This window comes from Eublepharis macularius, chromosome 2 (genome assembly GCF_028583425.1).
Source record: "Eublepharis macularius isolate TG4126 chromosome 2, MPM_Emac_v1.0, whole genome shotgun sequence".
Lineage (NCBI taxonomy): Eukaryota > Metazoa > Chordata > Lepidosauria > Squamata > Eublepharidae > Eublepharis > Eublepharis macularius.
The window spans coordinates 158,253,135-158,277,872 of NC_072791.1; the positions used below are offsets into that span (position 1 = coordinate 158,253,135).

The 24,738-nt window shown below is 43.0% G+C and overlaps 1 protein-coding gene across 7 annotated transcripts in view; it reads left to right on the top strand.

The window, feature by feature from the left end:
- The first annotated feature begins 7,699 nt into the window (after positions 1-7,699).
- The window catches only part of BIN1 (bridging integrator 1), a 152,735-nt gene continuing 135,696 nt past the window's right edge, over positions 7,700-24,738 (top strand). For 5 of the 7 annotated variants that reach the window (XM_054970205.1, XM_054970211.1, XM_054970207.1 and 2 more), the window contains exon 1: positions 7,700-7,887. In XM_054970205.1, coding sequence (XP_054826180.1) covers positions 7,807-7,887 — 81 coding nt within the window. In that variant the 5' untranslated portion in view covers positions 7,700-7,806. The remainder of the gene's footprint in view (positions 7,888-24,738) is intronic. The other 2 variants (XM_054970210.1, XM_054970209.1) reach the window with 2 other exon arrangements.

The window sequence follows — 24,738 nt, forward strand, 5'->3', positions numbered from 1 at the left end:
GCTGTTTGGAGGGAGGACTATATCCACAGTGCAATCCTGAAAGTTACACCCCTCTGAGCCTGTTGACTTCAGTGTGTTTAGAAGAGTGTTACTCTGCTGAGAATTGCACTACCAGTCCTTTACACCTTAGTATGAACAGCTGACTGACTCAGTTCAGTGTAACAGCTGATGTCCAGGAGCACAGTTCTAATCAGTGAGTCAGGCGTGGGAGCCAAACATGCCATGACTATTTGTGGGAGCGACTCCCTACAGAGTTAGGAAATGCATGTGAAAAATCTGTTTTTGTGTGCATGCAATAAAGCTTAGAAATTCCTGTTTCACTTTTGCTGCTAGATCTCATGAACAAACAGGAACAGAATAAACAGAGGTGATATGAAAAACAAATATATCTACTTTTAGATCCTAAATAAAATTTAACAACATTTATTTGGATTAATATTTGATATTTGGCTGAACTTTATAGACAAGCGATACCATAGTGTGATTCTACATTCAGTTTGTCACTTACAGCTTTCTATGCCCATTGACTTCAAGTACTCAACAAACCATGGATTTATGCTGAAGAAAGGCTGCTCCCATTACTAATCTAATCTTTACCCTGCTATCTGTATTTCTTCCCCCATAGCTCTGAAATGATTTGTCACTGTTTGTCATTGAGATGCATGATTCATCACTCTGGTGAGTGATGAGTCACTCTTTATTGCCAGTCTCCTATTTTCTCTTAGCATGATTCAGTGACTAGTTTTTAATTTACCCCCTCAAACAAGTCCTTGGGCAACAAAACCCACAGATAACCAGGAGCAGTGAGATGTAAAAAAGAAAAGAAAAGAAAAGAAAAGAAAAGAAAAGAAAAGAAAAGAAAAGAAAAGAAAAGAAAGAAGCTCTTTTCTGTTTATACTAGAAATATCGCTAAAAAGATCTGCCTGATTTGATATTTGATTGATTTTTTTCAAATGAGGCATTAGGTTAATGAATCTCAGTGGGCCAGTATTTCTTTCATTCTTTAGTGCTTTCTCGAGATACATAACCAAAGATGCTAAAAAGAAACACTATGTAAAGATTGTCTGCATAATAAGACATGGTAAGTAAAGCTAGCATCTAGTTATATTTAAACAATCCTTTCTCGTACTCAATGTATAAATTCATTCTTTGAGTATTATGGTGAATAACTGCTTAATAATCATAATAGCCTTTTCTTTTGCAGACCTGCTTAATGGATCATGGCATTTTAACTCTTAATACTTGCACAGACAAAATTCCCATACTAAATCTTCTAGAGCTCCTACTTCTCCCACTTCATGTTGACATTTCCTACTTTATCCCAAATCACAATAGTTTTCATCTTCCTAAAGTATAAGAGAGTAGTGGCTTCTTTGACTTTAGAACTGGTAAGTATTCGGTGGTTAGAAGTGTTGTCATTTGAATTATCAGAATTAGTGGATGCCTTTTAAAGGGTTACATCATCCTGTTATAATTTTGCTGGCTGGTCACAACAAGGAGTATCACCACGGTTTGTCCTAAGGGGATAGGAGAGTCAGCAGCACTTATGACAAAAGAATATTAATGCTCTTTCATAGGGAGAGGTTTCTTCAATAATTGCCAGAAGAGAGTATCCTGCTAGCTCTCCAGTGATCTACCAAAGCTTAGAGATGGTGTTACTCCACTAGTGGAGTGGAGCAGGAAATGCTGTGGAAACAACATCAGTTTGAATTTGGGAACAGATAAAGAGATGGGACTGGGAGGTGGCTGAAGGAGCAGCCCCCTGAGGCCTAAGATCTGTCTCTGATATGGAATAATGCATCTGCTGCATTGTAGGAATTAAAACCTTCAGAATTTCACAAGTGAACACAGGGACATGCTGATAACATTCTCATACTAAGAACCACAGTTGCACTGCAGATAGCTTAAGGCTGTTCTCTGCCGGGTGCAAACTGTAATCCCATTATTCTTCAATCTCCATTGATTTAAATGCTAAGAAGTTTGTTCCTTTTGATAAAGTAAATATACTCCAGATATATACATTTTCTATAGTCTGTTATCAGTAGTTCAAAATTAGCCTCCTTATCTCAATTCAAGGTATTGGCTATCACATACAAAGCCATTCATGTCCTTGGTCCAACATATCTGTGGGACAGCCTCTCACCTTGTGTTCCACCATGGCAGCTTCATTCAGCTGCACACTGGCAAAATCAGTAACTGTACACGTGCATTCTCTGTGGTGTCCCTCAGCCTTATAAAACGGCCTACCTGAAGAGGTCAGGAAAGCTCCAACTCTCCTAGATTTCTGCAAATTATGCAAAACCAAACTATTCAAAAACCATTTAATTACAGCATTGGCTAGGAGTGGCCAGCCAGCCCAGGCCTCCGGCCTCCTGCACAGTGCTGGTGGGAGTGGCCAACCTGCCCGCTTGGCTTCCTGTGGCTGCATAGCATCATCCAGGAGTGGCCTCTTGCCCAGCTGGCCTCCTGCAGCTGTGCAGTACCATCTAGGAGTGGCCAGCCCGCCCAGGTGCCCGGAAGTGGGGTTGGCATGATGATGGCACTTTCAGTAGGGATGTCATTGCACCAGGGCGGGAGCGCGTGCATGAGTATAAATTAAAATGTAAGTACCACCCCCTCTCTCAGGGGTCTGGTTTTATTCCAGACCCCATCTGGCAACCCGAGGGGACAGGCTTATGTGATTTCCTTGATGCTGGTGCAGCTGTTGATATATCACAAGAAACACAGCATCTGCATGGCAGATTTTCCTACAGTTTCCATATGCCAGTCCTCCAGCAGCAGCCATCCCCTCTCCACTGGGCCACTGAGGCCTTTTCATTTTTTAAAAAAGATCAGAAATTTAATATCTGCCTATCAACTTTATAACATTATATGTAACAGCTTCTCAGAATTCTCAGATTTTTTTTTTAAAGTGACTAGTCCCTGGGTCCCCAACCTTTTTAACTTCAGGCAACTGTGAAATTTTGACACAGAGAGGACACAACCACAAAATGGATGCCATGGATGGAGGAGCCAATGACAAAACACCAAGACGTGAGGTTATGCATACTAGTGTTGCTAGCCTCCAGGTGGGTCCTGAAGAGCTCCTGGAATTACAACTAATTTCAGGCTACAGAGACCACTTCTCCTGTAGAAAATGACAGTTTTGATGGGCAGACTTTATAACATTAAACCCTGTTGAGCTCTCTCCTCTTCCCAAGCCCCGCCTCCTCAGGCCTCATCTCTAAATCTTCAGGAATTTCCCAACCCTGGAGCTGGCAATGCTAACTCTAATAGTAACACTTTGACATTTCATGCAGAAGCTCTGTTTAACAGGATGCCTTTTAAAATGAACATACTGTTTAAGATCCTTGCGTTGTGGCGGCAGCTGCTGCCAAAGCAACATTAAAATCTGAACAGCCAATTGAAGCCCTGCTGGGCAACAGCCCCATCTGGCCCTGCCCATTTTCTAAAAACATGGTTGGCTCCTGGAAAGGAGCCATGGGCGCCATGGCACCCATAGGCACTGCATTATGAACCCCTGCTGTAGCCCCTTCAATTGTGAGGATCTGCGGAAAAGACGTATTATCCTTCATACAGTAGAAAATATATCCCCCCCTCAAATGAACCCCTATTTCAGAAAATCCATATATGAAGTAACCCTTAGAAGGCATCTGCTCAGGGACTACATACTGTGTAATCCTCCAACTGATTCCTTTGGAATGATGCTGTTCAGCTTGGATGCACATAATAACAGTTGCATCATCTTCATCCATTGCACTGGGCCTTGAGCACCATCTGCTTGTGCTAGATTGCACTTGAGAACTACAATGCTAGAACAGAACAACTTCGGCAATACTCTGTATTACAGAGACAACCTAACTGACCTGGGGTACATGTGGCTATATCTCTAACTCAGGGTCCCCAGCTATGGGCACTTTTGGAAGTCTAAGGAAAGGTAGTGGGTGCCATTGCAACATGGGTGCCATTAGGGGCAGGAGCAGCTCTTTGTTTTGGTGAAAACGAGGCTGTTTTGTTTCAACTGACAAAGAGAACTATGATTCTTGAAAGCTTATGCTACCGTAAAGTTGGTTAGTCTTAAAGGTACTACCGGACTCTTTTCGATTTTGCTACTACAGACTAACACAGCTAACTCCTCTGGATCTATGTTTTGTTTCAGTTTCCAAATAAAGGTGAGAGCCATTGCAAGAATTGCAGCCTAGAGATTGTCTGTCTGTGGCTACGCTGAGGGTGCACGCTGCACAGCTGTGGTGCACCTGCTTGAGATGAGATCAGTGCTTTGCTTGTCATACAGTGAAGCTCTCTTTTTTCATGTCCCATTCAAGACTCTTTGGATTTTACCCCCCAGGCTCAAGAAAGTGCCAGGAAGAAAGACATCAGAGGGCACCATGGCACCTATGTTGGAGATTGCTTCTCTCACTGAATTGAGGAACTGCATGTACAAAAGAGATACTGCTGCACTCTTGCTTTCTCTGATCCAACTGCTGTGGCTCCATTCTCAGCAGCTGACTGGCACAATTACCGATTGTGTGACATGGCTACATGTTCACTGCTCTGGCAGATACGCATATGCACAGTCTCATCAGGGCTGAAAGCTTTAGTTGATTAATCTAGTGAGTAAAGAAGTTTAAGATTGCAAGTGTAATTAGGAATGCTAATCCTTTGCAAGGCTTGGGCCCAGTAACAGAATCTGGGAACTTTTCTTCCTTTCTTGGCAAACAAAGGCCTTTTCTTGTTTCACATAACAAATGTGCTGTTATCATTCATATGTTGCTCAGAATCCATACTCCATTTGTAAAATAGCCCACTTGTACAATCTGATCCGGTATGACCATTGTCATGCCAAAATAGATTAGGCGCTGTACAACTTTTTTTGAACTAACTAGAGAGGCGGAAGCCCAGGTGGTTGCTATAAACAAGGAAGTCGCCAGTCTGAATCTTGCTTCCATCAGGAAAGAACTTAGTAGGAGGCCTTAGGAAGGCTGCTCTCTCTCAGCCTCAGTTTTTCTGTCTGCAATATGAGGATTGACCTACTTCACAAGATTATAAGGATTACAACAGGATAATGTACGTGAAGTGCTTTGAAAGTTTGAAAGCAATATATAAAAGCTAGGCATGATGGATTTAGTTCAGTGAAGGATGCCTGCTTCTCCAATTCAATGCTGGTGGTGTGGGCATCAGTGTCAAACAGTAATAGAACCAGGGTTTTTTTAATGGGAAAAGAGGTGGTGGAACTCAAGACCGCACAATGATGTCACTTTGGGTCAGCTGGAACAAGGGGGGAGTATTTTAAAGTTTGAATTGCCCTTGGTGAGAATGATCACATGGCTGGTGGCCCCATCCCCTGATCTCCAGACAGAGGGAAGTTTAGATTGCCCTCCAGCCCGGCAATCTAAACTCCCCTCTGTCTGGAGATCAGGGGGGCAGGGCCACCAGCCATGTGACCATTTTTAAGAGGTGCCGAAACTCAGTTCCACCGCGTTCCTGCTGAAAAAAAGCCCTGAATAGAACTTTCCTTTCCTCCTCAAGGCTGGCCCATGTTACTCAGGCAGATGAGGCAAGAAATCCCAATGGGATTGCAGTAGTCAAAGAATAACAACTCTTAACTTGACATCTGTTAATGGTGCCCATTGCCTAAGAACTTTCATTTGAAAAGGAGGCTGTTTGGTGCAGTAATTAAAAGGCTAGGGTGAAGCTCACTGGATGGCCTTGGACCGACTGCTGTTTCTCATTTCAGCCTTACCAGCACAGGATTCCTGTCAGGATACAATGGAGAAGAGAGAATTGCTCACACTATTCAGAGCATTTTGAAGGAAAGGTAGGATAACAACATTGCCTCATGAAATAGCTGCTCCTGACTCGATTCATTGCTCATGTGAAGGATTTTATGTCTTTGCCTTTGAGGTGGAACCTAAGCCTCTTCAAAACATGTCTGAAGAGATTGTCTCAATGAGTCCCAAAGTTTCTTTTAATGCTGATCACTAATATTTCATTGCCCTGACCTGGATAGCAAAGGTAAGCTGAGATCAGAACTCAGAAACTAAGCAGGGTCAGATTTGGTTAGTAACTGGATGGGAGACCTCCTACAAAGACCAGAGCTGCAGAGGAAGGCAATGGCAAACCACCTCTGTTAGTCTCTTGCCATAAAAACTTCAGCTGGGGTTGCCGTAAATCAGTTGTGACTTGAGGGCACTCTCCACCACCAGCAATATTTCATTAGTTTCTTGGTCTTCATGTTGTCTAATCCAACCCTTGAAAAGGTGAACCAATGCTGCTCTGCGATTTATCTTTCAGAGGGGGATTGTTCAGTGATTAGTGCCTTCCACTTTATAGCTTTTCAGACATGGAATGCTCTCCCCAAAGAGACCCACTTTGCTATGTCATTTTTAAGTTTCATTAAAATGATGAACACTTATCTGTCAGACTTTGGGTGGTGGTTAGTAATCAGAATTATATTTTTTGCTCTTCATTTTAAGCTGAAATTGTGTGTTTGGTAGTGACAGTGTGATTTTGTACTAAATTGTGATTGTTTTAAATGGTTTTCACATGCACAGACAGCAAGCAACATGGGGTCTTTTAAAGCAGAGATTCAAAAATGTATATAAATAATCAATAGTGACCTATAAGCTGTTTATATTGTATACAGTCTGGATGTAAAACTGGTGTTACTTGGAACTAAGGGCGACAGTAATGCAGGCAGTGGTTAATTTCTTAAAGGGAGAAGTGTCAGGGATTAAAATCAAACTGCTGACCTGTGTGGTTGTCCCTTAATCTTGGATATGAGACAGATAGCTGGGGGTTATTCACTGATAAATGATGGCAAATTGCACACTTGTTGTTTTGTTGTTTTTACAGTCTCCAAATGTTCTTAAGATGTTTGCCCAGCAGCAACTATATTTCATTTTTATCAGAGAAATACATATTGGCCTAGTTCAAAGACATACCTTGGTAAGAGACAAGTACTGTAGACTAGACTGTTGGGTATTGTCTACTGGTGTAGCTATGCTCCTGCTGGGCAGTTCAATGTTGCTAAAGATGTCATGTTAATCACTTACACTTTAATTCAGAAAGATTTCATCTATGTTTTTGGCTTTATGCTGGTTTTCAAATTTGTGGCTACCATACCCTATTTTATCTGTTTTCATTGAATATCTCAACTGTTGATCATATTGTATTTTTCCTCTGTGAATGTCGTAGCTATTGATTGTATTGTATTCACTTGCAGTATGTAATCTACCATGGATCTCAGTAAGAAATATGGATTATAAATAAACAACAATAATAATAGCAGAATAAGATAATAGTCAAAAGACAGGCTATGTGAAAAACTGTCTCTGTGAGTCTTTAGATCAGGCAGTCTGCTAAGGTTACCAACTCTGGGTTAGGAAATTCCTGGAGATTTGGTGCTGGAACCTGAGGTGGGCACGATTTGTGGAGGGAGCTCAGCAGCGTATAATGCCATAGAGTCGACCGTCCAAGGCAGCCATTTTATCCCCGGGAAGTGATCTCTGTAGTCCGGAGAGCAATTGTAATTTCTGGAGAGCTCCAGGCTCTGCCTGGAGGTTGACAACCATAAGCCCGCGCATTTTCTTCGGCGAGGAAGTAGCCCCCAGGCTGCTCTAAACGGAGAGCGCTGTCCCTTTAAGACGCTGTTGTGCCTAGCTGGTACTGTCTCTTTAAAAGGCTGTATCCTGCCGTCCGCTGCCTCTAGAAGAGGGCTATGGCCATTGTTTCGCTCCTGGTCTTTCCCTCCTTCCTGCCCGTCTGATTAATTTAAGCACCGCACAGTTTTCAAAGCACGGCGAAATGGCTGAGATGGGCAAGGGAGTCACTGCCGGGAAAATAGCCAGCAATGTACAGAAGAAGCTCACCAGGGCCCAAGAGAAGGTAACGGAGGACGGGGATGGGGCTGTGTCCGCAGAATCCGAGCCTTTGCGTTCTTTCTGCGCGATGTGGGGTGGGGGAAGGAACGGCGTGTCGTGGGCTGTGCATGTGTGGATGTGCAAGTAGTGTCGTGCAGTGCAGTGCGGCGTCCTGCTCAGCTCCCTCCCCTTCTCCCGCGGTGTTGTTCCTGCTCAAGATTCCTCCTTTCTCCTGACACTGACAGCTCAGCCACGTTGCCTCCTCCTCAACCCTTGGCCCTCTTGGCCGCTCTGGGAGACCCGAGGCTGAGGAACCGGCGACAGGAGGAAGCGAAACGGGGGGGGGGGGCGGGGGGCGGCAGTCCCCATTCTCCTGCCGTCTTGCCTGGAAGCAAGTCCAGCTGTGGGGCCTTACTCCTAGATAAAGCGAAGAGTAGCGTAGCGTCGGGAGCATTTAAAGGTCGTGGATGGTTCCTTCTGAGCGACGGTTCTCTCCCCCTTTCAGTCCCACGGCAATGAATTGGTGGAAGGGGCAGAGAGAGGCGTCGGGTGTCAGAACGGCTTAAACGACCAGCCGGGCTCCAGCCCGTTTTTATGCAGGGGCAAGGCGGCGTTCCCGTCTTCGCTGCCCTTCCCTCAACCCGGCTGCTGAGCGTTGCGTTTCCCCTCTGCCAGCAGTTACACCGGGGAGAGCAAGCGGAGCGTTCTGTGCGGGCGTGCGGATGGCGCCCGCACCTCTGCCCGCTGTCGGGCCTGGGCCTGGGGTGGTCCGCGAGGGGTGCGCCGGGATCGCCCCCTAACGGGACCCTCCCAGCCCCAGGTTTCTGCCTAGAATATTCGCGCGTGCCTGTGAACTGGCTTCTGTCGGCGGAGACCTCACGGGTTAAAAAAAATCCGTTTCGACAGGCGGAGCTGGAAATCCGCCGCGGCTCAAGCAACGTCAGATGAAATGTGGGCGAGATGTCCCTCTCCCACCCACACTCGAGCCCAGCGAGGCTGTAAATCTCCTCCAGCCGCTCGCCCCCAGGTTAAGGCGCTTCGGTTGCAAATCCCCCCTCCCGCTTGGCCGCCCTCGCTCGGGAGAGGCCGCCTGCAAAGGGCGACGGATAGAAACTGCTATAGTAGGCAACGCCGGCCTCTGCCTGCGCTGCCGCGACTGGAGGGCGCCTGATGGGAGCAAGCTGCCCGAGGTCTGGCCAGTGCTCTGGGTGGGAGACCCCTTGCGTTCCGTGGGGGAAGAAAGAGGCCTTACATAAATGGGATAAATGACAGGATTGATTCGGCCTGTGCCCAGAGTGACATCGGTTCCTATGGAGGTCTCTGTTGTAGTGCATAGTGGAGAAGCAAGGAGGACATTTTCTGGGCCTGGCAGTATTCCAATTCATCCCCCTCACCCTGACAGGTGTTCAGAAGTCTGGGGAGTCAAGGTGGGCTTGCCTTAAAAGCGACTTTCTGTGTTGCCTCTGTGAGAGCAGACGATTGCAGTCTGCAGCTGTAAGAGACACTGCGAAGGGGGGAAATAATGTTTTTGGTGGCTATTAGACTTTGAAATCTATTGTTCTTCCCCACACAAGAGGTGTCGAATGCCTGCAGGTGTGCTACAGAACACTATGGAGAAAGCGCTACACGCAAATGCCACACTTCCTTGGCTTTGAATTAGATTACTCTTCACAAATTGGCTTACTTTGCTTCTCAGTCAGGCCTGACTGTGTGTGTGCATGTTGGACGAACAAGACAGACTTCACCCCAGTAGCATCAGGCAGATGTTCTTTTCATGTTGCACCATCTCGTCTGCAGAGTCCTGTTTCGCACAGCATGCTTTCCCCACATAGATAGCAATTTTTAAAGTGTTCCTGGGAGTGCACAGACTGCATTCTGATCACCACTGGACCCATTTGGATCCCATCACAGTACATGAGCTGGCTTCAGAGCAGGACTGTGCCCTGGTATCTCCTTCCTTTGGAAAGCAGAGGATCTGCATCTGTTGCAATCAGAGCACTTGGTGACTTGAGCCCTTGGATGCATGTCAATTTCTGTAAGACTGTAGGCTGCAGTTCTCTGGACGCCTGTTCAAGGAGGCTGAAAATAGACCATGCCTGTGATTGCCTTAAAATGTCTCAGTGGGGGTGGGCACATCCGGTATGTCATGATGGGTCAAGGTTGGTTGTTAGCCTTGGACCTATGTCTTGTATGCTGCCCTCCTCTCTCTTGTCCCCATGCATGTGGTTTGGAAATAATTGCTTTTGCAGCAAGCTGAACCATAAACGATCCGTTCAAGCCATATTTTAATTCTGGTTTGGAATCATGGCATGGAGGCAAGTGGACAAACCGTAATTTGTGGTTTAGATGAAGCAATAGCCTGTGGTTTGTTGTGGAAGTGGAAGTTACTTGTCGAGCCTTAAGAGGTAGTGGCTTGTGGGGTAGAACAAACCAGCATTTGTCAGTGCATCTAAATTGTGCTAAAGTATCTCGGTGCATTTACTGCAAAGGAACATTCCTCTCCCTAACTGGGGAGACATCACTAAATTGTGATGTCTTTTTTGATGAAACTCTTTTGTGTCACAGGATAAGTTGGCTTGGCTAGGTTGCACGTTGTCAAAGAAATGCTGGGGTGTACCACCAGCAATAGTAACATGAGTCTGAAGCAAACTGAACCTCCTTGGTCCCCTTCTCACAGCTCATATGCCTTCTACATTTAGCCACTAATTATCTGTGCAGCTACTACCAAGATGGGCTAGTTTGTGATGGTTGATTTAGATTGCATACAGACACCTATTGTTCGAACAGCTGTAGAAGTGCGCTCATTGCACTCTATACAGATTTACAACTTCCTGTGCAAAGATGAGTTTGTGGGGAGGGGGAAATCAGTTTTGCCACTTTACAACAGAAGCCAACTTTGCACAGTATTGATTGGCTAGTTTTTGTGACATCGGAGATCTCTCTTCTTTTCTTGGAGTGCTTTTGTGGATCTCTTAAGATTTCCTCAGAAATAATAAAATGCTACTTATTTCGTGCGTCATTAAAAATGCAGTGTTCATGCTTCATTAAAAATGCATCTTGTCTGAATGTTGGGTCGGGGAGGAGCAAGACAGATAACTGAGATCAGCATTTGAATTGTTGAGTATTTATTGAATGCTGAAAATGTAAAGGAGGTTAAGGCTTGGTGTTTGTTGTAGAAGAGAATATGAGTGATGTGAACTTTCCTCTGTTCAAATTGTAGATGGAGAGTAGCATCCCTGAACTCTTGAAAAAACACCTACTTCGTTCTTTGTATTCTACATCGGGTTGCAAATATTTTGCTATGTGCATTCTTGCACTGCCACACGGGAGCTGTAGGGAGGCATCCTATTACTTCAGTAACTGTGCAATGATTTGTCAAAATTATGTGTCATAGAACTTTGCTCCACAATTCTGAATATGCACTAACAGTGGCCGCTGGCTGGCTGCATAATGGGGTGATGAATGCTGCCAACTGTACAGATTCAAAAACAGCTCACACATTGGGCCCCTGATCTTGGGTATGCATGGTTTTGCTGGCAGCTGCTACTGGCACATGCTCAGATCTCAGCATGATAATGAATGCTGACAAATGTGCAGATGTTAAAAGCACATCTGGTTGAAATAAAGCACCTTTTAAATAGTGAATGTAGTGGTCATTTGAGAGTTTGGGAATTAACGCAAAGGAAAGATGGGAACTGTGAGGCTGATTTTTTTCCAAGCATATTTTTTGCTGTTTTAAAGGTATGCCTCCTTTAGATGGATACAAAAGGCTGAAGATCTGTGCACAATTTGTAGTCTGCCTCCCTGATGAGTTAGATACTACTTAACCCAGCATACTTTGCCTGTGGCAGTGTAGTGTAGTGGCTTGGTACCGAATGACTCAGGTTCAAGCCCCTGCTGGCTGTGAAACTCACTGGGTAACCTTGAGCAAGGATGCCTGGCCTGATCCTGCACAAGTCATAGGGTGGTTTGTGGTGATAAAATGGAGGATGAGCAGCTATGTACATCATCCTGAGCTTTTTAGGGGAAAGGTGAAAAAAGAATGTCAATAAAATAATGATTTGCATCTTCCCATGTTTCAGTTCATAGTTATGGATGCAATGGGGATTGCAGACCACAGTAATTTTGAATGTATGCAGCTCCAGCCAGTGACGATTGCTTGGGATTTATTAACTTGGAATTACTTCAGTGTAGTAATACTGCCAGTGTTAGTCAGTGCTGCAGATTTGCATGTTGTAATCTTGGATATATGCACTTAAGGTGCTGCTCTGGATCCTGGTCTCCCTAGCAAGCAGTGACTGGGGACTGCTCCCTCTTGCAGGGCTACAGAGGAATCAGGGGCTTGTACAGCTAGACCACAAGAGCAGGAACTTGACTGCTTACTGAATTCCTTCTCAGGGTCCTGTGCAGCACCCCTGTCCTTCACCCCTCTCTCCTGGGATCAGGACTTTGCTTTCTGAAAGGGGCCAACAGTGCTGGGTGAAGATGGAGTAGTCCACAGTCGCTGCTCACTGGGGCTGAGGATGGCTTCCAGGGGCCCTGTGTTTGTGGCTTCTTCGGAGGGGGTCTAACACTTCTGTCCTCTGCACAGGGGCCTGGCCCACCTTTTGAAGATCAATGCATGGGAGGGAAGGCACTTTTCCTGCCTCTTCAAGATGGTTTGGGCAAACTTTCTAAATGAGGCAGGTCTATTTACAGCAGAGCCCTTTGCCTGTGTGGCAAGTTGCTATGTGCTGCAAAGTGTCACCTTACTTGGGGAGGGAGCGGCAAAGGCATAACTACACAGTTCCATATCAGTTTGGCATAAGTAGTCCTTGATTTGCTTTGGAGTAATCAATCTGGTTCAGGCTATAGGGAGTATCATTCTGCTTGCCCCTTCCCTTCGGCCTGAATATATACTATTGCCTGCATCTCAATCTGCAATTTGAATGACCCCCACAGTTCAAACCCGGACCCTATATAAAGTCTTGATTCAATTAGACAGCAATTTGTGATTCTTCTGGATTTACATAGGAGCATTTTAAAGATCTTGAGGGAAGTGAGCAGTTTTTATAAGTGTAAGAGGAGGTGTACTTTATTGTAAATGCCCAACTACACCTGCTGAAGTAGTGTTCCTCATTATAGTAACATCCCAAAGACAAAATGCCTTTAAAACAAAGCAAGTTCAAAATCCAGCAGTATAAACAATGTATCAGCATGGCTTTCAGAAACTTCAGTAGGTGGCTCTTACAGTAAGTTTTTTGTTTCATGGGCCACCGTGGTCCCCATCTGCTAGTTTTACATACGGATGGAGAAGTCGTCTTTTCAAAATTAAAAATTGCATGAACTTGAGCAGAGGGAGGATGGGATGCAGTGTTTCCATGGGTGGAAGGACTTCTGCATGCGGCCCACACATTTCTCCCCATTCCCTTCCTTCTTCAGCCCAAGTACTCGCCCCCCCCCATCAAATGCCTGCCCTCCTACTGTTCCCCAGGATCAGAGTTCCAAGGGGTATTTTGGGTTGCAGCAGGAAGGGGGAGGTGAGGAAGTCATAATCAGTGTGTGGAAATACTTCTATTCACATGAATGCTTTGCTGGATCCATCTTATACTATCCTAACATTTGTAAGGCAGAAACTAAAATTCAGGTTGTATGCTTTTTACTGGAAATAAGCCTGTATACTACAAAAATACAGCCCATGGCGCCTCACCTGTTAGTATGCCTCAAATACAGAATAGTCCATATGTATTTTGGTATCTTTCAGAACCAAAGCTGTATTTAGAAAAGGAAACTGACTAAAAATAGATTATCTAAAGAAAATCATGGCATCACAAAGGAAGATATGAAACACTGACCCGTCTCTCATTCCTTGAATATAAAAAGCTGTTAGGACTTTGTAGCTGAGGAGTTTCTATTGATTCAATAGTTGCTTCAGTGGAATTTGTGGCTAATGCTGTCAAATGATGGTGTGACACATTGAAACTTTCCTAGGGTTGACACCATTTGTGAATAAACCTCCCTGTTACCTTCACATCTCTATAGTGCACATGCTCTGATTAGTGGAGGCAATGACAGACTGACAGCATACCCTTCCTAGAATACACAGCTGTTTTTTAAAAAAAACTTTCATTTCTAGTGTCTCCTCACAATATTGTTTAAAAATGACTATCTTAGATGATGCTTTGTGTCTTGTTTCCCATAGTCTATGGGTTTGTTTCTGAAAGTCCTATTGACCAAAAAAATTGAAATAATTAGCTAAGCAATGTGGTCTGGGAAATGGGGCAATAATGTCCTTAGTGTAGCTCAAGGTAACTATGAATAGAGATTACTGACAGGAGGGTGTGCTTTTTAGTGGTCCGTATAGCACATGTTGGATATATTTGCTATATTTATCCTGTGGACAGGTGTCAACTTCATTAATTTACCTATAAGTCAAGTCAAGAGCCTTATGGGAAGCCAAGGCTCCTTGCACTGGATGCCTGCAGTTTTGGGAGCAACGTGATACAAAGAATGAAGGGAGATGGAATTGTGAAAGATGATCTGTGACAACGGGAGGCATCTTCTCTTGATTTCATTAGAGATTCTAGGGGTAAGTGGTCCATTTGACAAAGCCAGGCTTGAAACAGGTAAAGTTTTGGTGTTAAGTACTGGTTCGTCAGTGACTTCATGAGTGAGAAGACCATTAATGGCAGACAAACTTTTACAAAATAGTTTTCCAGTAGTACATACCACTTCCCTGCAATGTGTCATGGCTACTGAGTGTTGGATTGAAATTAAAACAGCCAATATTTTAATGCCTGTGGTCCAGCCTTATTTGAAATGCAGTGTGCAGTATTCAAAGAGGACATTGTAGAGCTGGGAAAAGTACAGAAGGGGGCAACCAAGATGATAGTGATGGCCGCAGGCATAGACAGCTTTAAAAGAAGTGGTGGAGTATAGGTCTATCAGTGGCTACTAGTAGGGTTGCCAGATGATATAGAAAGAAAAAATGGGCCTTTTTATGCACTTCCAGGCCCAGTGAGATGATATCACTTCTGGAAGTGATGTCATCTGCTGCCCAAGCTGTCAGTGTGGCTTTTGCAGGGCTGACCTTGCTGAGGGGCGGAGTAACAGAGTGAGGCCTAGCCCAGGCCATTGTGCTGCCTCTTTCCCTCACCAAGGCTGGCCTTTCTGAGGGGCGGAGCGGAAGAGAGAAGCCCAGCCCAGGCCACAGCGCCACTTCTTTCCCTTGCCTGTGCTGGCCTTGCTGAGGAGTAGAGCAGCAGAGTGAGGCCCGGGCCCAGCCCAGGCCACAGCAGTGCTTCTTTCCCTCACAGGCTGTTGCCAGATATCCGGTATTTTGATCCAGTTTCCCTTGGACTGTCCAAGAGAATACTTGACTGTCTGGGTCAAAACCAGACACCTAGTAACCCAAGCTACTAGCCATGTTTACTAAGGAGAATCTCCACATTCAGAGGCAGTGAGCCTCTGACTACGAGTGCCAGTAGGGAACTTTAGGGGAAGGCCTCAGCCTCTGTGCTTTGTTAGCCCTACAGAGTAACTGGTTGACCCTCTGTGTGAGACAGGACAAAAGGAACTACCCTATCCCCTCTGAAGCCCAGTCATTCTTTTTCGTAAGCAGCAGGTAGTAGATTATTAGCAAGGTTTAGAAGGATTCTTCTTAGTATGCAGCTCGTTCTTTTCTGGAAGTGCACGTGCCTTGCTTTAGTTATGACTGGCTCACATGCAATTTTTTTGCTACTAATTACTGAATTAAAAGAACATCAAAATAAGCAAGAATAAAAACTCAGCCCTCATCATGATCCAGTATATAACCATATTCCATAACTTCACTAAATATTTTCCAGAGTATTAATCTTATGGTCTCTTATTTGTGTAAGTGTACTGCTGACATTTCTGATGGATATTTTAAAAAGAGAGTTTCTCAGGGTTACAATGTCTTCTTGCCATTGTCAGGAAGAGTGGAGGGCAGGAAGGCTTTGCTCTAAGTTCATGGGTCAGATCTAGAGCAAAGTTTATAACTGAGCAGATTCTAGAAACCAGATAGATCAGATAATCAGAGAGACATGACTCAAGAGTTGGTGAGCCTTTTACCTGGTTTTGAAAGGGAAGTCTGGGGACTCTGATCATGCAACAGTTTACAAGCTGCACTGACAGACAACATGCTTCTCTCCTAAAATATAGTTTGAGTAGCATTGACCTAATCTGCTGAATTCTTTTTATACAGCTCTACTCAGTAGTATCACCATAACTAACATTATATGACATGACATAGGGCCAAACTGGATGTGACAATGTCCTTGTTGGCAGCCATGAGGATACTGCTGACATTTTAATGGTATTTAAAAATGCAATGCCACAGCTCAGCAGGCTGAGGTGCTGTTGCCCCCCCCCACACCTTATCAAGTGCTGAAACAGCCCCCCATGGTTTTGGCTCTTGAAAAGGGACATGTGGGGGTAGGGGACAAGAGTGCTGCACTGCAGGCCTGATTAGGACTGGGCCTCTCAGAAATTTTAAATGACTGTAAAATGGTGATGTCAGCCACAAGGATGCTGTTACGTCTAGTTTGGCCCGTACTGTTTGTTCATAATGGATCTTCAGTGATTGGCTAGATTCTCATAATTCTTTGTGGCATTTGAAGCTTCCTATAATTCCAAAAGGATTATAAATTCAAAAGAGAGAGAAGGAAGACAACGAGGGTTGTCAACCTGCAGGAATAGCCTGGAGTTTTCGAAGAATTGCAACATGTCCAGACTACAGAGATCAATTCCCCTACAGAAAACAGCAGCTTTATATGATAGACTCTGGCCGTTTCCACGCTCACTGAATGCTGGTGGTTTTTGCATGGGATTTCTTTTTTTTTTTTTGAAAATTTTTTTATTGGGTTAGAACATTTTTATTTTTACATTACAGTCAATTTTCCCCTAATTTTTCGTTTCTAACCCTCCCTTTCCCCCTCCCTTTTGTTGACTTCCAACAGCTTTCCCACCCTCTGTCCCTTTTCCCTTACTTCTATTAAATTCCTCTGTCTAAAACAAATATACATTCTACATTATATTAAGCAGTACATCTTTAACTCCTTTACTTATTATACACCCAAACTATACGTCCTTGGATAAACAATTTATCCCATTTTCCAGTTTTGAATATTTCTATATAAACCTATATATCATAAACCATAAAAATTTCCCACATTTAAATCAAACAATTTGATTTGTTCTCTATATATTACTCATTTCAACTTTTTATGGTAATTCTATATAACTCCTCGCATAATCAATCAATTTAACTCTTCTGTACATTCAGTTTGGTGCATATAAATCTTATCAAAGAAAGAAAATATTGTTATTTACTCAATCCTCATGTTTAAACCTTATCATTAATTATTCTCTATCAATGTTCTATCAGTTAACCTATACATATCTATATATATCTCAATCAATTAATCTAACTGCTTATAAATTCACATTTCTCTTCCTCCCCCGGTAAAGTCACCCCTCTCTTTTATACTTTTATTATACTTCAGTAGTTCTCAAACTGCCACAGTTTTCCTCCCACCTCCCATTTCTTCTCCAGATATTGTTTCAGCTTCTCCCAGTCTGTGTTAAACTGCCCTGAGTCCAGATCTCTCAGTTTTCTTGTCATCTTGTCCATTTCAGCCATATACAGCAATTTGTAGATCCAATCTTCAATAGTTGGCACTTCTTGTACTTTCCATTTCTGCGCATACAAAAGTCTAGCTGCTGCAGTCATATAAAAAATCAACGTCCTATGATGGGCTGGAATTCCCTCCATTCCCAAGTTTAGCAGCAGGAGTTCTGGGTTCTTATTTATTTGAAACTGTAAAATTTCACTCATTTCTCTTATTATTTCCCCCCAGAACTGCCTAGCTACCTCACACGACCACCACATATGATAGAGGGAGCCCTCATGTTTCTTACATTTCCAGCATTTATTAGAAGTATTCAAGTTCCCTAGCGCAATCTTCTTTGGTGTCATGTACCAACGATAGATCATTTTGAAAATGTTCTCTTTAATATTAATGCATGTCGTTGTCTTCATTGTAGTTTTCCACAAGTATTCCCATGCCTCCATTGTTATTTCTTTATTGAAATTTATAGCCCATTTCACCATCTGTGTTTTAACTATCTCATCCTCAGTATACCATTTCAACAGTACTTGGTATACCTTGGATATTCTTTTCTTGTCTTCTTTAAGAAGGGTCTGCTCTAGTTCCGAGTTCTCTGTTCGTATGCCCTCTTTTGCAAAGTCCGAGTTATATAAGTCTCTAATCTGTCTATACTGGAACCAATCATAGTTAGGTGATAGTTCCTCTTGCGTCTTTATTCTAAGTTTAGATACTTCAATCTTAGTTATTTCTTTGTACGTTAAACATTGTTGTTCATTATCCACAGCTCTCGGATCTATCACCTCATATGGAACCACCCACAAGGGGGTTCCTTCTTGTATGTAAGTTCTGTACTTCTTCCAGATTGTATATAGACTTCTCCTTACAAAATGATGCAGGAACATCGAGTTGACCTTTACTTTGTCATGCCATAGGTATGCGTGCCATCCAAAAATTTTTTTATATCCCTCTAGGGCTAATAGTTTCTTATTCTTTAATGTCATCCACTCTTTTAGCCAAACTAGGCAGATTGCATCATGGTAAAGTCTCAGATTGGGCAGTTGCATTCCGCCTCTCTCCTTTGCATCTTGTAGAACTTTTACTTTCACTCGAGGCTTCTTGCCTGCCCAAACAAAATCTGATATTTTCCTCTGCCATTTTTCAAATTGTTTAGAGTCTCTGATGATTGGTATTGTCTGTAACAAAAACATTACTCTTGGTAACACATTCATCTTAACTGCTGCAATCCTGCCCAACCATGACAAATTCAGTCTATTCCATTTGATCAAGTCTCTCTCTATCTGAGTCCATAATTTTTCATAATTATTCTTGAACAAATCTATATTTTTTGCAGTCAGCTCAACTCCCAAATATTTCACCTTACTAGTTACTTCACAGTCCGTTGTTTCCATTAACAATTGTTGTTTCTGCTTAGTCATGTTTTTACATAGTATCTTTGACTTCTTTTTATTAATGAAGAAACCTGCCAAGTCACCAAACTCCTTAATCTTATCTATCACTTTTGGCATGTTCTCCAATGGATCTTCTACAATTAACATTATGTCATCTGCAAATGCTCTAACCTTGTATGAATAGTCCTTTATTTTTATTCCTCGTATTTCCTCGTCTTGTCGTATTTGTATCATCAGAATCTCCAATACTAATATGAACAACAATGGAGATAACGGGCAACCTTGTCTTGTTCCTTTACTAATCGTCAATTTCTTGGTCAGTTCATCATTCACTACAATTGCTGCAGTCTGGTCCCTATATATTTCTTTAATTGCTCTGATGAATCCTTCTCCTAATTGTAGCTTTTCCATAGTGGCAAACAAAAAATCCCAGTTTAAATTGTCAAACGCTTTTTCAGCGTCTACAAAGAAGAAACCAACCTCTTTATCGCAACGCTTGTCATAGTATTCAATAGCATTGATCACTGTCCTTAAATTGTCTCTTATTTGTCTGTCCGGCAAAAAACCTGCTTGTTCTTCCTCTATAACTTCCGAGAGCCACCCCTTCAGTCTCTCCGCCAATATCTTTGCAAAAATTTTATAATCATTGTTAAGTAATGATATAGGCCTGTAATTTTTCACGCTAGTCAGATCTTGGCCCTCTTTTGGGATCAATGATATATTCGCTTCGCTCCAAGTGTCTGGAATTCTTTGATCCCTAAAAACTCCGTTCATCACCTCTTTTAGGAATGGTGCCAATTCGTTGGCCATTGTCTTATAAAATTTAGCCGTAAGTCCATCTGGCCCTGGCGCCTTTCCTAGATTTGCGGATTGTATTGCCATACTTATTTCCTCGTCAGTTACTTCACTGTTCAACTTATTTCTCCAAGCTTCCGAGATCTCTGGAAGTTTGGTTTTCTCCAAATATGATGCTATTGATTCTTTGTTTACTTCTTTTTTATTATGCAGCTTAGCGTAAAATTTATAAAAGGCTCTGCTAATGGTAGTCTGCTCCAAATACGTTTTGTTTTCTTCACAAATTTTATTTATTATTTTCTTTTCCCTTTTCTTCTTTAATTGCCATGCCAAATATTTCCCAGGTTTATTAGCACCCTCAAAAGCTTTTTGATTCAGTCTTTTAAGGTTCCACTCCAATTCTTTATTACTCATTGCTGTTAACTGTTCTTGAAGAATTTTGATTTCCTGATGTATTTTCTTTTTCCCTGGTCTCTTTTTTAACTGTACTTCTTTGGCCTTTATTTTCTCCTCAATCTCTTGTCTTTTCTCCTCTTTCTTTTTCCTTGCTCTACCATTTAAGTCCATTAGTATGCCCCTTACAACCGCCTTATACGCGTCCCAAACTTTACTGGTTGGTACTTCTTTATTCACGTTGTATTGTATAAAAAACTTAGTCTCTCTTCTCAATGTTTCCATATTCTCACTTTCCTGTAACAAGTCCTCATTTATTCTCCAGGCTTTCCTTTTTCTTCTTTTTCCAAATTTCCACATAATTGGGTTGTGATCTGAGCCTACCATCGGCATTATTTCTACCTCCTTAGTCCATAACGCTAAGTCCTTTGAGGCCCAGATCATATCAATTCTTGATAATGTAGGATGCCTTGCAGAATAAAAAGTAAACTGTCTGGTTTTAGGATATTCTCTCCTCCATACGTCTTCGAGAGTCTCTTGTTGAATCAACTCAAAAAAAAGCTTTGGCAATAGTCCTCTTTTCTTTTGTGCTTTTGTAGTCTTTTTGTCTAGTTCCAAATCTGTCACTCCATTGAAATCTCCAGCAAGAATTATCTGGTCATATACAAGATCGTCTAAGTGCTTCCTTAAGTCCTCAAAGAAGCTTTCCTTTGCACCGTTAGGTGCATAAAGTCCGACTACCAACACTCTCTTTAAGTTCCAATTACATTCCACTGCTACAAATCTAGCTTCCACATCTCTCATAACAAATTTTGGCTGCAGCTCCTCTTTTATATACAACACCACTCCTCTTTTTTTCTTGTTGGAAGCCGCTACAAATTCTTTGCCCAATTTTCCAGATTTTAAATATTTTACATCCTGTTTTCTAATATGGGTCTCCTGCAAACAAACAATATCACATTTTTGTTTTAGTAGCCAATGAAAAATATTTTTTCTCTTATTCGGTGAGTTTAGTCCATTTACATTCCAAGATAATACTTTACACTCCATATTCATGGTTTTGTTGGTAAGTCTTTTTCATTGTCCTTAATAAATCTCTCCATCTCCCGCTCAGATCTGATACGCTTTTTTGCCCCTCCAAACTCAAAGGACACTCCTTCCGGTAACTCCCATCTGTACCTAATGTTCATGTCCTTCAAAGTCTGAATTAACACTCTATATTTTTTCCTGTCCAGTAACACTGATCTGGGCAATTCCTTCATTATGATAATCGTCTTGCCATCAATCTCCAATGGATCTTGAAATTGTTTTGTCACAATCCTCTCTTTCATATTCCTAGTTGTAAACTGCACGATCACATCCCTTGGTAGTTTCCTCTGGGTTGCAATTCTCGAGTTCACACGATACGCCACATCTAGGATAGCCACAATTTCCTCCTCCTCCTTCCCCAGGTATTCAGCCAACACCTCAGTCATCTGTTCTTGCGCTGACTTCCCTTCAACTTCTGGCAGACCACGAAAACGAAGCTGCTTCTCCATGTGTTTAGTTTCTGCAACTGACATCCTCCCCTTTACCAATCTCATCTCTGTTTGTTGCGTTTCTATTAAATTCTCCATCGCGTCTTCTACTGTTTTGACTCTCTGTTTCGTTCCTTGTAATTCACTGCTAATCGTTTCCACGCCTTTTTTCACTTCTGACAGCTCCGACTTTACTGTCTGTGTAACTTCTTTGACCTCTTTAATAAGCTCCAATTTCGTGTCCTTAAGTTCTTTCATCATGTCTATAAGTTTTTTGTCCAAATTTTCTATTGCCGATTGCCACTCTTTTTTCGACATCGTGGGGCTTGCTTTAGCTCGCTCCCACGAATCTGCTCTCTTCCTCAGCTCCGTGGCGTATAATTAAACGTTTTCCTTTTTTTCAAATGTCCCAATCTTTGCCAAAATTAATTTTTTATATCCAAAATGTCGGGCGTCTTTTCTCTATGGTTTCTCTATGTTATTATAATCCAAGATGGCCTACTTCCTCTTCCGCTGAAGCCACGACCCTTCCACTTTCAAAAATGGCGATTCCCCACTTCCTGTCCCTTGGCAAGGGCCGCTTCCCTCCAGCCACTCTATTGTTGTTACGCACTTCCTGTCTCCCGTCTTCCCACAGCAGGTCTCGCGATGGTGTCTTTTTCCCACAGCTCCAAAACCACAGGTATTCAAAACAATAGTCCGATTTTGTAATGGTTTTTGCATGGGATTTCTGATGTTTCCGTTTCCAAAATGGGTGCAGGGAGTTTTTGCAGCACCGTGAAAACAGAAGCAAAACTGCCTGCATTTGGTTTGGAAAAAGATGTCAGAGATCCTGCACAAAAGCCGCCAGTGTTTGGTTAGTGGGACACTCTTTTTAGGATGTGTGGAAATGGCCTCTATGTTACTGCATTCATGCTGAGCGCCTTCCCAAATTCCACATGCCCCCAAATCTCCAGGAATTTTCCAACCTGGAGTTGGCAACTGTAGAGGTAACTTTATTTTGTCATAAATTTCTTGTTATTGCTCGTGGGTCTGAAGGTACTTGTCTTCATGCAAAAGGTATCTTTCAACTAATTTTCCTTAAACACTGCTAGAATTTTGTGCAAGGAAAGCAAATGTAAATTCAGTGATGTTCTTGCTTGTGCAAGTGCTTGTGCAAGTGCTTGCGCAAGTGAATGTATAAGACCTGTACAACCTATACGTTAGAGTAGTTGCCTTCAGACTTTTCAGACTTTGGATCCACATCTAATGGAGGTTAGAAGAGCTTAAAATTCAATCCAGCAGTTGTGCAGATAAGAGCAGAGCAAGAGGCCTGCCTTGAGAATGTTCAAAGATCAAAATGTTCACATGTGTTTGAAGTGTAGTTCACCAACCCTTCAAGCATAATCGTCCTACAATAGATTGTATGATGTAATTTTAACCAAAAGAACAACTTGACTTTTGAACAGATCAGGGGAGCCTTGCCGAGAAGTTGTGAACGTGTGGCTGGTACTGTTGTAATGTTGATGGTGAGCGTCTTTCTCTCCTCCCACTGATTGCTGGGGGGACCTGACAACTCGAGTTAAAGGAGAGGTTACTGCAGAGTAACTGAATACAGCAGGAGTAGAGTCCACACCAGTGTGGGGACTGGATGAGAACTGGGGTGTTAAACTGGTTCCTGGTTCTTCTCTAAACTGGTTCTTCAGTCTTAGCATCTCTGATTAAAGAATCTCAGGTTAGGTAGAAGGTGCTTGGAAAGACCTTTCTCTAGTGGGGACTCCAAAGAGCCATTTCCAGTCAGGGTAGACAGATCTCAAAAGACCAATGGTCTGTCTTGGTGTAAGATGGCTTCATATATTCAAGATAAAATCATAAAATTTTACAGCATGCCTGGGTCATGTGTACAGTGCTACAGCCATGAATGGTAATTCACAGTGCTCTTCCTTGTAGTAAATAGTGCTGCTCTCCCACCAATATGTGCCCTGAGAGTCTGCTTTCTACATGTTTAAGGCTACTATTGGGCAATTTCTTTTCTAGAGCAAGAAGAATGGGGAGAAATAACAGCCAAACACAAATCTCAACATATCACCACCATATAGCAATTCTAAATAAATAGGGTTATTTTAATTAGTACATTCCCATCATCTAACTATAGACAGAAAATGAATGGCATACAAGGATAATTGCAGAGTTGAAACCTATGACAACACATACCGTATGTGGTATGGGTATAACCTGTACCACTTCAACTGGAAATGTGTGCTACAGGTAGGGATCCCAGGTGTCATGGTGGGGGTGAGGGATCCTCCGCTCCCACCCTCCATCCCCGCCACCACTTACCTGGCTGACGAGGGTGGGGAAGGTGGGGGAACAGGCCTCCCGGGTGCACTCCTGGGGCAGTGCGACGATGTCACTCCCATTTGGGACCCAAACCAGCCCAATGTGAAGTATGCACAGGCTCCTGGGCCTGTGTGACAATTTCACTTCCCAGAAGTGATGCTATTGCCAGGAGGATAAGGGGATCTGGCAGCTCTACCTGCAGGACCACCCAGCCCTTTGCTTACACCATTTTGAGTACAAATCCTGTAATTCAGATATGTGTTGCTGTGCACTTCGAAATAATCAAATCACAAATGTAGCCCATGGGTGAAGACTGTGGATTATCATGTTCGTTTAAGCAGAGACAAGCATGATATTAGGAACTTTCCAAAGATGGTCAAAAGACCTCTCTGATGAAAACAGGCACTGTTATATCTTCTGTAAGTCCTTCCCAATCCCAGCCTAGCTTTGAAAGTTAGTCTACCTTGCAAAGCCTCTACAACATCTATAGTGAAATGTAATTGTGTGTGCTAGACCAAAGAAATGGGGAGGAGTCAGAGTAAGGATGTCAGGTCCGTCTAGCCTCCCGGTGGGAGGGGGGCTCTGGTGCTTACTTTGTCAGAGTTCCCTGCTCAGTGCACACACTCCCACACCTATGTGATGACATCACTTCTGGGAAGTGACATCATTGAGCTCACATGGGAGTGCGTATGTTCTTCTCAGCAAGCCAATTTGTGCCCCAAATGGGCCTCATTTCGGCCCATTTGAGGACAAAATTGGCCCACCAAGAAGTGTAGGAGTCCTCTCAGGGGCGGTGCGATGATGTCATTCCTGGAGGTGATGTTGTTGCACC